Here is a 17,474-nt window from a genome sequence, read left to right on the forward strand (position 1 = left end):
CCTGCACTGGGCAGGGCTGTGCTCTGGGCCTGCAGCGGGGAGTCGTGCTGGGTTGCAGCTGGCCCCAGCACGTGGCCTCATCCCACCCACGCTGCACACCCCAAGCCCTTGCTGGGTGGCGGCCCGTTGTGGGCACACAGAATCCTGCTCTTTTGAGGTCCAAGTCATGGAGTAGCACACGGGCAGGTGACTCTAAGATAGCCCCAAAGGGAGCGAGGGGCTGGGATCTGGGCAGGACCCCCGAAGGACCTTTGTTGAGGTGGCAGCATGGGGGTCCCCTGGGTCCTCTGACCCCAGGGCCAGACAGATGGAGGCCGGGTGACACCTGGGTGGAGAGTCAAGTGAGGCCCCTGGGGTGCTCTCTGGCCTCCCAGGGGACCTCCAGTTAGTGTCCAGACACAGGCTCCTTCTCTGACCAGAGGGGCACTGAGCGTACTCAGTGCTGGCCTGAGTCCCTACTGGAACTGGGGCTGAGAGCTGCCTCAGTCCGTGGGCTCTGCGGTGGACAGCCCAGTGGGGCGAGCGGGTGACCTGGTGCCATATTTTGAGCTGTGTGTAGACGTTGTGTACTTGCTGTGCTGTGTACCAGGCCTTCGGGCCCGGGAGTTTCCAGGGGAGGGCACTCCTGTCCCCGCTCATGGTGAGGGGCCTGGGGCACCCAGCCGGGGTCAGTCCCACGTCCTCCGTGTTTGCTGCCTGTTTTGGGGTCTGAGCTCCGCGTGGGGAAGCTCTGGGCGGATCCAGAAACACAAGGTCCCGACCATCCCTTGATGGTGAGGCCCCTTGGGGAGCTGCTTGGGGGACTGCCTCCCGTGGGCCTGGCCATGGCGAGGGGGCCCAGAGGGGGTGACTCCATGAGGCCTGAGGGCCAGGGCAGCCCTGGGGCATGCGTGCTTGCACAGCTCAGCCCCCATGTTTGGACCACGGCAGTAATGGTAATGCTAAAGACAGCACTGCGAGTGCCTCCTAAACGCGGTTACTACTGTGTTCCCCGACGCTGGGTGGGGGTGCTGGTGGGGTGCCGGCTTTAACTATGTTTTGGGGGATATGTCTGCACGTGTGGAGTCTCTAAGGTGGAACACAGGCTTGTTCTAGCTCACGATGGGAGGAGAGAGCCCACCCTCAGATGTCCCCCAGACTAGTGAGAGAGACCCTCACTTATCCATCAGGTTTACTCAGCCCCTCCCACGTGCCTGGCCCTGAGCAGACACATCCACAGAAGCCACTACAACTGCCTGTGTTGGGTGCAGGCACAGGGGAGGGTCTCGAGGGATGAATAGGAGTTTGTGAGGCTCAAGCAGAAAAGCACGTGGGTATATTTCTATGGAATCACACAGCTCCTCTAAAGTACCTTCACACTCCCCGGTTTGTGTGTTTATTTTTTAATGTTGTATTTTATTTTTGAGAGAACAAAAGAGCGCATGCGTGAGTGGGGAGGGGCAGACAGAGAGGGAGACACAGAACTCGAAGCAGGCTCCAGGCTCTGAGCTGTCATCACAGAGCCCGATGTGGGGCTTGAACTCACGAGCCAGGAAATCATGACCTGAGCTAAAGTCTACACTTAACCGACTGAGCTCCCCAAGCACCCCACCCACCCCACCCTCCCCACCTGCGGTTTATACCTGCAAAGTGCTCTACATGCAGAGAGGGTCAGGACCGGCAGAACCCTGAAATCCAGCATGTGTTGGGCAAGCACCACTGCTCATTCTTCTGCCCCTGCTGCAGTGAGCCTGCTGGCCCCTTCCTGACCAACAGCTGCTTTTCTGCCTCTGTGTCCGGTGCGGCCGTGGAGCCGAGCACCGGCCTGGTGCTGGTGCCCTGCGCCGGGCCGGTGTCCTCGCTGCGCGCTGCTGGGGACAGGCAGCGGGAGGCAGGGCCGTCGGGAATCGGAGCGGCTGGCCTTCACCCGTCCTGTGTTCCCTCACAACCACTCTCTGGCAGGAAAGGGGGCCTTGTTACTCTGTGTCGCCCGGTACCGTGGAGGTCTTGGGCAATTTTTTTTCCTGTTTAACTCTTTATTATGGAAAATTTCAAACGTCCCCAAATCTAGAGAAAGTGACAGAATGATCCCCCAACTTCAGCATTTGTCAGCTCTCAGCTCCATCTGTAGCCCCACACCCCCACCTCGCAGCACGTCCCAGACGGCCTGTCACTTTGCACATGGTGTTCAGCACATTCTTCTGGCACAAAAGGAGTCTGCAGACAAGTGGCTGCCTCCCGGGTACCGGGGTCTCGGCACCCTCGGATCCTCCCCAGCCCCTCCTGGCTTTCCTAGCTGAGGGGCAGTGGGAGGGGTGAGGGGACAAGGTCTGCGCCCTGTGTGGGGCAGCGATGGGCTTGGGCTTGGCAGCACATGCCCACCCTATACCTCAGTTTCCCCAGCCATAAAACAGGGATGAAACTGGTGTGTGCTTGCTCCTGGCTGGACATAAGGTACTTGGAAGGAGCTTGTGGGCACAGACCTCCCCTCTCTGCCTAGCCCCGCTCTGGGTCAGAGTTCTGCCCACCCAGCCTGCAGGCCCCAGGGCCCCACAAAGCTGCCCTGGAAACTCCCAAGCCTGTGGGCATTTCCCCACTCCTGGAGGGCACTTGTGGCTAGTTTATTGCCTGCACCTCTCTGCTGCCTCTGTGAAGCTCCTGGGGCCGGCTTCCAGAAAGCCTGAAGTTCTCACCTGGCCTGTAACTGCCGTCTGGCCCTGTCTTCTCCCTCCCTCCCCAGAGCTTTCCTCCAGCCCTTGGCTGCTTTCAGTGTTTCCAGGTACCCCTGGGCCTTTGCATGTGTGTTCTCTCTGGAAATGCTTTTCCTGAACTTCTGCTTAACTCTTGTTGATGACATTTTCTCCAGTGGAGTCCGGGACCAAGGTACCCTGCTTTTTATGCCACAGCTGTCTTTCTCATGAGACTTCGAGGCCCTGTGGGCAGGGACTTCGTTCAGTACTGTGTCCCTACCAGGGCCTGGCGGGTGGTGAGCACTCCAGAAAGGCTTCTGGTGGAAGGAACATGTGCTTTCGGTGGGTGAATTTGAAGAGGCACATGTACAGTCTATACTGGGGGCAGGTAGTCCCCTGGGTGTGAGGCTGGGTGGGGACTGGAGTGGGGAGTGTCTAGGGCATTTGCTGACGTGTTGGGTCTGCATGGGAGGCCCCTGGTCAGTCCAGACTTGCAGAACACCTGAGCCTTTGGGACGTCCGAGTTGCAGTGTGTTTCTGAGGCAAAGCCGAAGGGTGGTCGGGAGGTGGGGGCAGGGCAAGGCCTGGCTGTCACTCTGTGGTTGTGCCCCCCAGGGTCACAAGGTCACAGAAAATGTCCTGAGCCAGGGCCCCCACCCTGCTAGGTGGCCAGCTCCATTGCTAGGAAGACCACGGCAGAAATGTGTGCCCAGCTGTTGTCCTTGTGGGAGGAAGGGACAGGGCGGGGGGCCCATGGCGGGGAGGAGGGGGTAGGAGACTGGACCCAGAGGCCTCGCCCCCCACCTTCCTTCCGCTGTTGCTCAAGTGCAGTGCAGTGTGGGGGGGCTCCATCTCCCGCTGGAGCAGCCGCGGTCCTCCGAGGCTCCTGATGATAGCAAAGCAGCCGGCCACACGCAGCGGCCAGGAGGAGCGCAGGCCCTGGGCACAGAAGCGGCCCTTGTCCGGGAACTGACAATGCCCAGATTCGCCGGGTTGCTGGGCATGACACCCAGCTGGTGCCAAAGACCCAAGTTACGTACGTGATTTTGGAGGGTCCGAACGCGCTGAGCCCACAGTTACAGGACGGTTAACAAAAGCAGTTAGAGGGAAGTGAATTGGCTGGGGTGAGATCATGGGGCACACAAGCCTCAAAACCTGTCTTGTGGGCCCTCCTCCCAACTCACTGCCAACACCATGTGGGCCTGAGCCCTGAGCCCCCCTGGAGCAGGTGTCCAGCAGTGACCCCGGGCAGGGGCTCCACGTGGGGGAGGAACGACCCTGCAAGGACTGGGGCCCAGGCAGCTGTTACTCCCTGACCTTCAGCAGTAGTGAGTCTTCACGTGGCTCGGCAGTGACCTTCCACATCCCCTGAGGTCGGGGGTGGGCATCCCGTTCCACAGATGAGGAAACCAAGTCCCATAGAAGCAGAGACTTGCTCAGTAACACACAGTTGTGATGAGCAGAGCTTGGGGCACTGGCAGCTTCATATTTCACCCAGCTGGGAGGGCCGATGGTTGACCTCACAGGTGGGGGCTGGCGTCACAGGTGGGGCCGACTTCAGGGGAGGAGCTAACAGGTGGGACTCACAGGTGGGGTTCACCTCATAGCGGGGGGCTGACCTAACAGGTGAGGGGACCGAGGTGATCAGGGCTCACCTCTGGGCCTCCCATCCCCAAGCTGATGCCCCGCTCACCCCCAGCTCCCTGCCTGGGTCCCCTGGGACTACCCTCTCCCTAGGGCCTGTGTGGCCTCTGTGCCTTGGGGGCACCCCTACGGGAAGGTGTGATGGGGGAAGAGCTGAGCCCGGCCCCCCCCCCCCCCCCCCCCCCCCCCCCCCCCCCCCGCCCCAGGAAACCTGACCGGCGCCGGGCCACTCTGCACAGCGGGGGGGGGGCGGCGCGGAAACGTGGCTTTTCTGCCTTAGCCTTTCCTGGTCCGCCGGGCCCCCTGACCCACAGGCGGCGAGACTCGGTGGAACTGGGTTAACGCAGGACTCGGGCGCGGGCGCCGCATTGCAGGGGCCACTGAGCATGCGCGGCCGGAGCCCCTCCCTCCCTTTCCCTTCCCAAGTTCCCTTACCCTCTCCTCCCTCCCTTTTCCTCCCCTCCCCTCGTCCAGGCCCCCCCTCCCTTCTTTCAAACCACCTTCTGTCAGGCTCTACCCCTCCCCTCCCTTCTGCTCCCCTATCCTCTCCCCTCCCCTTCCCAGCTCCGGGAACAGCTTTCTCGCCTCCTCCCTCAGCTCAGGCCTCTTGACCCAGCACTCCCTCGGGCACCCCCTCCGCTCCACTCAGCCCCGGTCCGCAGGCTCCTCCCCGGCCAGGGGCTGAGCTCGGGTCTCACAGTCTAAGCAGGTCTCAATTGCAGATACACAGTGATTTTTTTTAGAGTAAGTATGTCCCAGACTCCCAACCAACTTTTAGCCAATTCTGCCCTCACGTGGGGATTCCCCAGGGACCCTGCGCTGTAGAGGGTCGCCCCAGGGATTTGGAGGGTGGGTGGGAAGGAGGAGCTCTCCTCTGGGCCCTCCCCCTCCACAGCCCCATCTCCTGAAGTTCTGTTGCAGGGACTTGGGTTAATGCGGAATTGCGGGCCCCCTGTGCAAGTGAGGGGGGAGTAGCAAGAGGACCTGGGGCCAGGGGACCCTCATTCCCCAGAGGAGGAGAGGGGACAGGCGGGGTTGCCAGATTTAGCAGGTAAATTTGAATTTCAAATAGACCATGAAAAACTGAATACAAACTCAGCCCAAACTGAATGGGGCTTTCACTAGGAAATTATTTGTTGTTTATCTGAATTTGGGACGTACTTGTGCTAAAAAATTCTTGTTGGTTATCTGAGATTCAAATTTAACTGGACATTCTCTGATTCATCAGGCAATACTAAACAGAGCTGTTGAAAGAATAGGTCTTTGTGATTAATTTATCAACTGAGTAGGTGAAGTCAGAGTTTTGGAAAAATGGGGGCGGGAAGGAGGTAGAAGGGTCCAGGGCAGGAGCAGACAAGGTGTAGAGGCCAGGCTGTGCCAGTGGGGGTCCTTTTGGACACCCTGGCCCATTCTGGGCGCCTTGCAGGTGATGAGGTGGAGAGCCTGGTCCTCCTGCTCGTTCTGGGGTTCAGTGATTCTGGGGTGTGGCTGCCTTTGTGAAAGCTGAGTCCATCCCAGGGGCTTTGGGACCTGCTGACCTGAGGCCTGAGTGGTGTCAGGCAGTCGCAGGGCTCACCCTCCTTGGGTTATGGAGGGTTGGGAGAGGGTGAGGAGGCTGGCCGGGGTTGTAGGGAGGGGCTGTAGGCCTGTCTGCCGCTCCCCAAATCTGAAGGGGTCCTCCCCTCCATCCTGCCCACCACACATGCACCAAGAGCCCCCTGGAGGTGGGTGCAGGGTCAGAAAGGCCTTTTCTGGCCAGTGTGGCCGCAACCTTCTGGCCCCAACCCTCCGGCTCAGCGGGTTTCAGAGGCCTTGCAGAGTCTGGGCCTCGCCTTTGAGCAGGATGGTGGCAGGCGAGCTGTGCAGCGTTTGGGGCCGTGCCCAAGTGTGGAAGGCACTCGGACTCTTTTCACTGTCGAGAGCACGTCCCCGGGGTGGTGCCCAGGAAGCATCACAGGTGCTGTTGGGGGTGGGCTGTGATGAGACCCTGCCCAATAGCACCTGCGGTCTCCCAGGCTGTGGAAGGAAGCAGGAAAGGAGGTGGTCACTGGGGAGCTCCTATGTCACCATGCCCTACTGTTCTGGAAGTTGACAGTGACCCATTTCACGGTCACTGAAACTGAGGATTCCAAGGAAAGTCACTACTGGTGAGGGTGAGGGCCCTGCCCGAGGGTCATGGGCATAAGCAAACAGGACGCTGACCCTGGACGGTCAGGCAGACGGCAGCCTATATTACAGCGGCTCAGAGCCCAGGGGGGACATTGCATGTCACCCGGGCACGTGGGGCACACTTGGGAACAGTGTGAGCGGCCTGGGCTGTGGGAGGCAGGCTTCGCAGTGACAGGAGACGGGGTGTCCCTGGTCCCCGCTGTGGGACATGGTCAACTTCTAAGTGAATAATTGCTCTCTGGCAGGGGGTAGGAGGGCACCATGCCTGGCCTGCCTGGGGCAGTGGCCGTGGGGCAGGGGGACCTCACCTGGGAGCAGAGGGGGCAGGAAGCCCACAGCTAGGTGACATTGGACATTGGGGCCTCAGTTTCTGGCCTTGCTGCACAGCTGGGCTGCAGCTCCTGTTGGGTGGTGGCCCCCAGCCTGAGGAAGGAGTGAGGAAGGCCTCTGTGCATCGGGGGGTCAGCCGAAGGCGGGGAGGGTGGGCTCTGGGGGCCCAGCTGCCACACGGACCCACGTGGCCTGCAAACAGCTCAGAGGCCTTAGTGCTGCCGTGTGGGTGGGGCCCGGTGGCTTATCTTTGTCCCCATGGCAGCTGCAGGATGGCGAGGACGCCCTGGCAGGGTGGGGCAGCTGCCTGATGTTGGCACACTAATTGCTGGGTGCCCAGTTGCCGTTTTAAAACAAAACACGCACAGAAGTCTGCGATGGGAGCTTTCTTCATCTCTGTCACTCTGCCGGCACCCGGCCATGGTGGCAGCACCATCACGGGAAACACCACGAGGTGGGGGGCCCTCTGCTGCTGCTGCCCCCACTCGGGCTCAGGCTCCAGCCCCCCACCCCGTGTAGCCCAGCCGCACCCCCAGCCTCCCTGTGCTCCACACCCCATCTGAAAGTTGGGGCAACTGTAGCAGCCCTACCTTGTGGGAAGCCCCCGGCAGAGTCAGGGGTCTGTGCAGAGCAGACAGCAGGTGCTAATCTGGGGGGGACCAACAGGACCCTGCGAGGCCTCTTGGGTTTGGCTGCCTTGTTCATGTGTCCCAGCCCCATGAGTCCCGTCAGCAGGCCCAAGCTGTGGAAGCCCCGACTTTGAATCCTTCCGGAAAGCAGTGTCCTCCCAACAGCCGATGGGATGTTGTTCCCGGGACGAGGCCGAGGTTGGAGACACCAGTGTCAGCAGGTGCTCAGAACTCACCCATCTTCCATGACACGTCCTTCCCCAGGCCACCCAGCCCTCCCAGGGACTCTGGAGGTGTGAATGCCCAGGACAGAGGCTCAGAGCCACTGGGTTGCCGGCCCAGTTTCCCTGGCCGCGGTGCGTGGGACCTTGAGAACTTAGGACACGAGAGTTCCAGGGTTGATGTTTGGAACACTGTTTGGCCTGTGTGCAGAGTGATGTGTGATGTGGGTATCCGTGGGCCTCCTGAGGTTCTAGAAAGCTCCCTGTTGAGGTGTGATAGTACAGGTGTGGAGATGGGTGGCAGTGAAGGGGAGGAGCCTCCCAAAGGTGTCCCAGGACCTAGTGCAGCCAGTCCCCTGGGGCACACATTCTTCCTGCCTCCCAAGAACAGAAGCCACTGGCTAGGAGAACGGGGACACCTGCCAGGATGTCTCCTTTGGTGGGACGGGAGGAGGGAAGTGGGAAAAACAGCCCAGGTGCCCAGCTCTGCAGGGCACGATGGGGGAGGGGTGGAAATGGGGGCTGTGGGCTGGGGTCTCCTCTCTGTCGAGGCCTCTCTTGGGACCTCCCCACCCTTTTCACATGTAGGAAATGGGCTCAGAGCGAGGCCTGGCCTGGTTCAGGGTCCCAGGTCCAGCATCCCCGTGGCCACCAGAAGCTGGCACACAGGCAGTCCCCCAGCTTGGTGATACTGGTCTGGGTTCATTGCTGGTTTGCTCTGGAGGGAGCAGAAGCCTGAGCAGCCCCAGGCCCTGCGGAGTCCCAGGCTGGGTGCAGGGTGCGACCAGGGAGCTGCTCCCCCCCACCAAAGGCTGTGGCTCCCCCCAAGTCACCTGAGGTGGTCAGCACCCGGCATCCTCCCAGGGGCTCTGTCTCTGGCTGGTGCATGGCCCCCAGCCAACAACAAGGCAGCCCCGTGACTTTGCCCACCGCTGTGTGTGCCCCACCCAGCACTGTTCCGTGTCTCCCTCTGGGGCCAGACCACACACACACTCCCACACTCTACAGCCCAAGGGTGGGCCATTTTCCTTTCCTGGGACCTCGGTGGACCTTTCTGTGTCCATGCAGAAGTGGATGGTGACCCTGAGGCAGGGGCATGACCTTGACACAGATCCCCACAAGCTCTGTCCAGGAGCTGCTGGATTTGGTGGGGCATCCTGGGCAGCAGCTGCCGTGGCCTATGACCTCAGCCAGACGTGTCCCAGCCTCCTGGCCCTGCTGTCCCTGCATCCCCAGGCCATCCTCCAGGCGGGGGGAGGGGGGCCAAGGAGGCCAATGGACCCCTGTGCTGGCGGGGCTCCCCAGTGAACACAGCCTGCCTGTCCTGTCCCAGGAGTCCTTGGGGGTCCAGCGGCCGCCCTCTGAGCCCCCGCTGCCTGCCGGGCTGTGTGGACTTTCCCTGTGAGATTTCATGTTCCATCTAGTACGACTGGCAGCTGTTCCCTACTTCCCAAGAGGTGGCCTCATCCGTCCAGTCCCGGGCCAAGCCTGGGGAGGTTGCTGGCAGCTCCTCCCACCAGGTGGGCCCATTTCCCCCTCCATCCCTCCTCCACCCGCTCCACTGCCTCGTGGGTGTCCTTCTGCCCGCCACAGCTCTGCTGCTGCTCCTGGCAGCTGGCAAGGGGCCAGGCGCCCACCCACGTCCCTCCTGTCCTCCTTCTCCTTGCGCCCCCATCTCTGCTCTGAGTCACCCACAGCCAGGGAGCAGGTGGGGATGGGGCGGGGGCGGGAAGTATGGTGGATGGTGTCAGGGCTGGGGGGGCTGCGTCCCTGAGGGGGCCTTGAGGAGCCCCCAGCCTGGAGTCGAGTCCTGGCCTTGGGGACACTGAGTATCTCTGTGCACCTGTTTCCTGGACCCTGACTGCCGCTCTCACACTGCAGGGCCCACGAATGTCCTCTCCCACTTTGGGAGCACGCTCCCACTGCCCTCAGCCTCCTGACTCAGCTTGGGGTGCCCCCACCTAGGGGGGACCCCTGCCTGGGGGAGAAGACCCCACCTGGGGAGATCCCTCCTGGGGGACCCTGTCATGGGGACTCCCCACTTGGGGTCCTTCGTGTGTGCCATGGCCAGGGCCGTGTGGTGGGTGGGGAGCTGGCTTCCGTCCCCCACTGCCATTCCTCGGGGTGCTGTTGTGAAACGGTGAAGGCCCGTTGTGTATGTGGCATAGGCAGTGCCCGAGTGTGGCTGTGTGGCAGGCGCCTGTCTCTTCTTGCCCCTGGGGCCCCTGTCCATCTCCCTCATGGTGGTGGGTCCCCAGCAGGGCCCAGTGACTGCCCTGAGCAGCCCCTGCCTCTTCCTCGCTCCCGGGGGCTGCTGGGGTCTGGGATCTGCTGTCCCCGCGTGGGGTGTGCAGGGCTCTGCTGCAGCCCCCCCTTCCTGGCCCCCAGCCCCCCAGCTCGGGGGCACCATGGGGGCAGCACGGGCCTGGCACACAGGGTGCGGTGGAATCAGCCAGGGGGCTGGCATCCGTGTCGTTGGATTTCGGGCAGCCGGCAGCAGGGGACGACTGCCCAGTCAGTGTGTCAGTTTGGCTTTGCTCTGTGTGACGCGCTCTCCCGCGGACGTGAAGGAACGCTGTGCTTCATTGCTGGGGTGCTCCTCCTCTGCCAGCGCGGCCCAGTGCCCTCCTCACGGGAGCAAACGCTCCAGGACTGGCCCGCACGCACTTGGGCTTGTCTCCGCGTAGGACGTGCGAGCGTTTACAAGGTGAGACGGCTGAGCCCAGGAGTCCCCTGCAGGGTTCCGCGTCAGAAGCTGTGAGAATCGCATCTTGCCCCACGAACGCACATTCCTCCAGAACCTCCCTCTGGTGTGGGGTCCCCCTCGAGACTCTCGCACGCGGCATCAGGGCCTCCTCTGTCCCCAGGGCTCACGGCACTGCTGCACCTGCTCCCTGTGACCCGGGAGCTGTGTGTATCCCCAGGATGCAGTCAGAGCTGGCCTCGGGTCCTCAGGTGGGAAAAGGGCAGAGGGAATGGGGTTCCCAGAAGCTGGGGGTGCTTGGCCTATTCCCTCACTCCATGCTCCCCCTTCTGTCCCCATCCTGTTTAGAAGTCACCCCCAGACCCTCCCCTGGAACATGACCTCAAAGTGTAGTTCCTGGAGGTGCATGCGTGGGGTTGATGTAGGCGAGTCTGACATGGAAGACTGGAGAGAGGGGGCCGCACGTGTGGGGTGTCAGTGGGGCAGATTCCTGGGGTTCTCTCAACCCACAAGCTGCACAATGGGTACTGTGTTCTATGACATGTGCTGTCATTCCATAACAAAATGCTAACCTCTGTGGCCGAGGCAGTGGGGCTCCAAGCAGCAGGTGCTAGGCCTTAGGGCAACTCCGGGTGCCCTGGACACTCAGGACACCTGGCCACAGCCCTGGGGGGACCCTGTCGAGCTTTGTGCCTGGTCTCAAGGCTGGCCTGGTCACTCAGATGCTTCAGGCCCCACAGCCCTGGCCGGTGCCTAGTGAGCCCCTCCTGGGGTAGCTTGCTGTCTGCCTGGCCAGGAAGTCCCTGCGGTGAGCATGGTCAGGAGCGGGGCAGGGCCCTGGGCAGGCCATCTCAGGGCTGGTTCAGGGTGGCTGGCCCATCCCACATCCTGCTGCCTGCAGGAGGGATGGCCTGCAGGTGTCCTTCAAGGCTCCAGCTGACGGTTTAGAGCCGGCCGGGCTTCTGGTGAACCCGACTGGCTTAAATTTGACTTACGTCCCTATGTCCAAGATGGGGTTTAGGACATTCATCTGGAAGGTAAGAAACAACTTTCCCAACATTGTGGGAAGAAATCAAAGGCCGTGGGCAGGGTTAGGAGGTTGGCTTTTCTCCCACGGCTGCCTGCCTGTCCTGGACGGTCCATTCACTTCAGGGTGGGTGTCCCCATGGCCGGTTTTCACGATGTGCCCTCGTTGCATTAGTGGCTTTGTGCCCGTTGGAAACAGGATCAAACCCTTTTATAAAAACAATATTTTGGGGCACCTGAGTGGCTCAGTCGGTTAAGCATCCAGCTTCAGCTCAGGTCATGAACTCATGGTTCGTGAGTTCGAGCCCCGCGTTGCGCTCTGGGCTGACAGCTCAGAGCCTGGAGCCTGCTTTGGATTCTGTGTCTCCCTCTGTCTGCCCCTCCCCTGCTTGCACTCTGTCGCTCGCATTGTCTCAAAAATAAATAAACAAACAAACAAACAAACAAAAAACAATATTTTGCCTAATTATGAAAGTAACAAGATTGTTGTCGACGTCGGGGAGACTATAAGCCCGTAATTCTGCCTCCTGTGGGGCCGTGCTGTTACTGACTGGATGTGGCATGCTCACTGGGGCTCTCCTGCATCGCGTGTTGTCACCGGCGTGGCATCAGGCCTCTCCTGGCCCCGTGTTGCTGACCTGATCCTGAAGGGGGCCAGCCAGGAGGGTCGGACACCTGCTGTGGCCATGGGGTGGACCACTGGCATGTGGGCCCGGGCAGGCAAGCTTCCTCTCCTGGCCACACAAATAATTTATCTGCCCAGATGCGCCCAGGAGCCAGTCCGTCTTGTGGATGGAGCTGTGCCCTTGGAGACAGCTTTCAGTAATGAAATGCAGCCTCTGAGTTACCTACTTCCCACAGGTGGGTTCCCACCTGCATTTTCCTCCTGATTTTTATGTCTGACCCAAATCTGGCATTTTTTTCCAGAGGGAACTGCCCCAGCTCCCACCACCCTAACCCTCCCGAGCTCTCCCTGCCCCGAGCTTTGCTCTGGCCCACCCACACGTGGACTGGCTTCTGAGCTGCATCCACATTTGGGGGGTGAGGTTAGCTCAAACATTACTGGGACAGTTGGCAAAACCAGGATGTGGACTGTAGGTTAGATTCGAGGTCTGCACCGGTGTTCGACCTGCTGCATGGGGTGTGCACGGGGTGCGTGCGCCGAGATTATGCAGCACGACGTCCTTGCTCTTACACACACACCATGCACATCTTGTGTCCCCTGGTAAAAGGATGCCTAGTGTGGCTTCTGTCAAACCCTCAGAAAAAGTAAGCGTGTGCACACGGAAGGACCAATTATACAAATGTGCATTTTCTGAGGACTTCACTGTTTGCAGCTTTTCTCTAGGTTTGAAAAATGTTCAGCATAGTAATTTAAGAGAAAATCCTATAGGGGCATTTGGGGCACAGTCGGTTAAGCGTCCAACTCTTGGTTTCGGCTCAGGTCATGATCTCACATTCATGAGTTCAAGCCCTATGTCAGGCTCTGCTGACAGTGTGGAGCCGGCTTGGGACTCTTTCTCCCTCGCTGTGTCCCCCTCCCTCACTCATGCTCTGTTTTTCTCAAAATAAAATACACTTAAAAAAAAGAAAAAGAGAGGCGCCTGGGTGGCTCAGTTAGTTGAGCGTCCAACTTCAGCTCAGGTCATGATCTCACAGTTTGTGAGTTCGAGCCCCGCGTCGGGCTCTGTGCTGACAGCTCAGAGCCTGCCTGTAGCCTGTTTTGGATTCTGTCACCTTCTCTCTCTGCCCCTCCTCACTTGTGCTCTGTCTCTCTGTCTCTCAAAAATAAATAAATAAATGTAAAAAAACAAAATAAAAAAAAGAAAAAGAAAACCCTATGAAGGACAACACAAAGCCATGATGCACCCCCAGCCCCCGTCAGCCCTCCCACTGGCCTGAGGGGGAGCGAGCTCCTGGCTGTGGCCACAGCCCCTTCCTCGCTGCCCTCCAGAGGTGGGCCTCAGGTCCAGGGAGCCCCAGCCCGAGTTCTGTTATCGTTGCCTCATTTTGAGCTGCACACAGACTGGGGAGTGGAATCCATGCTGCGTGTGTTCTGTTACAAGCATGTTTGATTCATCCCCCCAGTGGTGATGCCTGGACTGCTTCCAGTGCCCGCTGTCTGTGGGTAGGTGCTCAGCTCCCGCCAGGGCTCGCTGGGTGTGGACATGAGGGAGGGAGTGGGGGGCAGGGTCTGTCCCTGTGGTTCCGCCAGCGTCGCCCCAGGGCTGGGCGCCCGGCCAGGCAGGTGGGTGCCAGGTGGGCAGGGCAGGGCGGTGTTAGCATCTCTGGAGGCTTGAGTGCTGGGAGAGGGGAGGGCCGGCTGGACCTGAGTTGTTCCCAGAGGTGTCTGTCTACGGGCGTGATCGTCCCGCTCAGGAAAGACACTTGCGTGTTTGCAGGTGTGTCCGTGTTCAGGACTGTCCTGCCCCTCCAGGCTCCCCACTGTCGCATGGCCCAGGGCCTGGCAGGTCTGAGGAGGCCTGCACAGCGGCCTTCCTGCCTCCAAGGACCCTGTGTACTCAGCCTGTTAACTGCACCCTGCAGGCGGGTGCTGCCTGGAGTCCTGGTGAATCAGGCAGTTGTCTGGCATGGTCGTGTGCTCCCCAGACCCTTGCTCTGAGGGGCTCAGCATGTACAGGGCTGGAGTGGGGGGTCAGGACCCCTGGTCCCCCCGGCCCCCCCTCCCCAGTCACGTCCCACACTGAGACAGCTGCCATCCTGAACTTGGAAACCCCTTGCCTTTCTTGATGGTTAGGCCACACGTGTGTGCCCAGTGACCTGTGCGTGTTGACCTCGGTGAATAAAAGTGCATTGTGAGTCTTCTTTTATAAGTGGCTTTTTCACTCAGCCTGGTGTTGGGGTGGTGTGCACATGTTGATGTGTGTTGTGTGACTGTAGCCACATTGATGCTGCATTCTCTAGACAATGGAAACATGGGTTTTTCCAGTATTTTGCTATTGAAATCTCCATTAACTTTAAAATTTTTTCTGGTAACGTCTGTTTGTCTGAAATAGAACATTTCTTTTCTATTTTATTTTATTTTTATTTTTTTAATGTTTATTTTTGAGAGAGAGACAGGGCGCAGGCAGGGGAGAGGCAGAGAGAGGGGGAGACACAGAATCCGAAGCAGGCCCCAGGCTCCGAGCTGTCAGCACAGAGCACGATGTGGGGCTCGAACCCATGAATCGCGAGATCCTGACCTGAGCCGAAGTCAGATGCTTAACCAACTGAGCTGCCCAGGCGCCCTTTTATATTTTTATTTTTAACTTTATTTTTATTTTAGAGAGAGAGCACGCACAATTGAGGGAGAGGGGCAGAGAGAGAGAGAAAGAATCTTAAGCAGGCTCCACTTTCAGTGTGGAGCCTGACTCATAGTTTGATCACACCACCCTGGGATTGTAACCTGAGCCAAAACCAAGAGTCAGATGCTCAACGGACTGAACCCCAGGCGCCCTGAAATAGAACATTTCTGATGAACTGCCTAGCCCTTAGAGGGGCAGCCTCTGGAATTGAAGCCCTGGCTGTGAGTTGGGGGGGTGGGCAGGGAGGGCTCCCAGGGGCTCGTTCTGGCTGCTTCTTGCCCATGGCGAGCTCCCCCTGGGCCTGGACTCAGCTTCCATGGCAGCGTCAACACACCTTGGCCATCACAGTCCCGGGCCTGTGTTCTGGGGATCTGTGCAGCCCCAGATGGTCCCTGAAATCCTGCCGAGGCCCACGCTGACCCCAACGGTGGACAGCGTCACCCCGCCAGCCCCACGGCCGCTGCTGAAGAGCACACTGGACTTTAGTGGAGGCTCCGCAGAGTTTGGAATTAGGACAAACAAGTGAAGGATGAAATTGGTGCCCTCAGTTCCGTACTTCTCTTCCTGAACCACCTGGGGCTCCCGCCTCCGCCCGCAGCCTCGAGCTGGAAACACTTGGCAGCCTCTTCCTGCCCCAGCGCTGCCACAGGACCCCTGCGGGGACAGGGGCACAACCTGACACGTCCCCTCTGCGGGCAGAAGGCGGTGGCATGTCCTCACCGCCAAGAGTGTGTCCGGCACCCGGCCGTCTCTGCAGTGCCGGGCATAGGCTGCTGGGGCACAAGGTTATACCGTGTTGCTTTCTGTCCCCAGATCACCAGAAGCTGGAGAGAGAGGCTCGAATCTGCCGCCTTCTGAAGCATTCCAACATTGGTGAGCAGCCCCCTGAGGGGCCGGGAACCCCCTCTCTACTCCTCCAGCCAGCAGCCTTCCTCCCCCAACGATCGGACTTGCAGAGTCACCAGAAGGTCCCCTTTTCCTTCTCTATAGACGTGTCCTACCCTGAGGCCCCCGGAAACGTCAGATTCTGGGGGTTCGGGGCAGCCCCTTTTAGGAGCTCTGCCTGGACAGGTCCCCTCCCCTCGCTCTGTAACCCTGAGTTGTGTGTGATTCTGGTGAGAACATTCTGTGGCTTCAGGAGAGCCACGAGGCAGCCCGATTAAAAAGAAAAACATTGGGAAGCCAAACATCTCTGAGACCATAGCAGGCACAGTCCTGGCCCGAGGTCCAAGGTCTGGTTCTGGAGTACCGCTGCCGACCCCTGCCGGTCTCTGGTGCTGTGACCTGGGGCGTTGATCCCGGCAGGGGCGCAGAGCCCAGGGAGCCTGGGGGAACGGACGCCCTTTGCCCTGCAAGCCCAGATCACGTCCCCTGTGAGTGGTATGGCTGTAGGGGCCGCAGACCCTGGAGTCAGCTGGCCACTCGATCGCCACTCCTTCACCAGTGTGGCTCGAGTGTGGCCTCTGCTTACTGCTCTGTGGAGCAGGGATGTGTGTGCACCTGCCTGTCCTTTCCCGAGTCTGGCCCTTTAGGGAGTTGGAGCTCCCTCTGGGATACAGCCAGAAGGCACGGAGGGGACTCTGGGTGTGCCACCTCAGGGACACCCAGGAGCTTGTCAGGGTGGAGTCCTGGGCCCCTCCTGCCATGATTCTGGTTCAGTTGTTCCAGGACGGGGCCCAGGACTCTGTAAGAACAGCAGGTGGTGAGGGGCAGCCAGTTTGGGAACCATCCCCAGACCAGGCCCTCAGCCTTGTAGAGGCCCAAGAGGCCCTGGGAAGCCTCGCCAGGCCTTAGGGCTGGTCCTGGGGGCCCTCCGCCACTGGTTGTGGCTCTGCAGGGTGTTGGGTCTCTCCAGCTGGCCCGGACCAGTGGGAGGGGTGGGGAGGCAAATCCCCCCACTTCCCGGGCAGCCCCTGTGCCCCTGTGCCCGTGGGCTCCTGCAGCCCTGGGCCTGGGCCCGTGTGCTTTTACTTCCAGATTCTCAAAGTCCGGCCCGGACCAGTGGGAGGGGTGGGGAGGCAAATCCCCCCCCACTTCCCGGGCAGCCCCTGTGCCCCTGTGCCCCTGTGCCCGTGGGCTCCTGCAGCCCTGGGCCTGGGCCCGTGTGCTTTTACTTCCAGATTCTCAAGGTGAGTGTGTTGGACCCACTGGCATGCAGGGTCCCGCCCCACCACCAGGAAGCCTGACTCGGGCCTGGGGCGGCCCAGGAATGGGGACTTTCACCAGTCTGTCAAGTGATTGTGACGCAGGCGTCCACAGGGACCCCAGCCCAGTCCTCACTGACAGAGGGTAGGGGATGTTTGGGCGAGTGGTGGGCTTTAGCCCGATCTCCCACCACTCCAGCTGTTGTCCTCTGTGTACCTGGGCCAGATGCCAGGCACTTCTCTCCCTCTGTCCTCGTTCTCCTGGTAGATAGCACCACCCTGCCAACTCTACCCACACCCCTTCCTTGCCAGCGCCTCCCCTGCATCCTCTGAGCACCAGCTGAGGGCAGGTCGCCACTCTGAGCAATTTTCACGAATCCCCTCTTAAGAAGGGAGGACCCAGGTGTTCTTCCGGTTGGTGTTCTGAGACACTTCACAAGATGTCGCCCTGCCCTGCCTGGATGCCCCATGTTGTTCCTGGTTAGTTCTGATCAGTCCCGGAAGTCCTCATAGCAGCTTTGTTTCCAGAACACAGGGCAGAACTGTGCAGAGGGAACCCTCCAGAACATGGGGGAGTCAGAGCTGAGCCCATGGTGCGGAGGGAACATTCCAGAACATGGGGGAGGCCGGGCT

The 17,474-nt window shown here is 60.2% G+C and overlaps 1 protein-coding gene across 9 annotated transcripts in view; it reads left to right on the forward strand.

The window, feature by feature from the left end:
* The window catches only part of CAMK2B (calcium/calmodulin dependent protein kinase II beta), an 82,851-nt gene that overhangs the window by 30,400 nt on the left and 34,977 nt on the right, over positions 1 to 17,474 (forward strand). For all 9 annotated transcript variants that reach the window (XM_058725676.1, XM_058725681.1, XM_058725675.1 and 6 more), the window contains exon 3: positions 15,511 to 15,570. In XM_058725676.1, the coding sequence (XP_058581659.1) occupies positions 15,511 to 15,570 (60 nt within the window). The remainder of the gene's footprint in view (positions 1 to 15,510; positions 15,571 to 17,474) is intronic.

Source organism: Neofelis nebulosa, chromosome 4 (assembly GCF_028018385.1).
Source record: "Neofelis nebulosa isolate mNeoNeb1 chromosome 4, mNeoNeb1.pri, whole genome shotgun sequence".
Classification (NCBI taxonomy): Eukaryota; Metazoa; Chordata; class Mammalia; order Carnivora; family Felidae; genus Neofelis; species Neofelis nebulosa.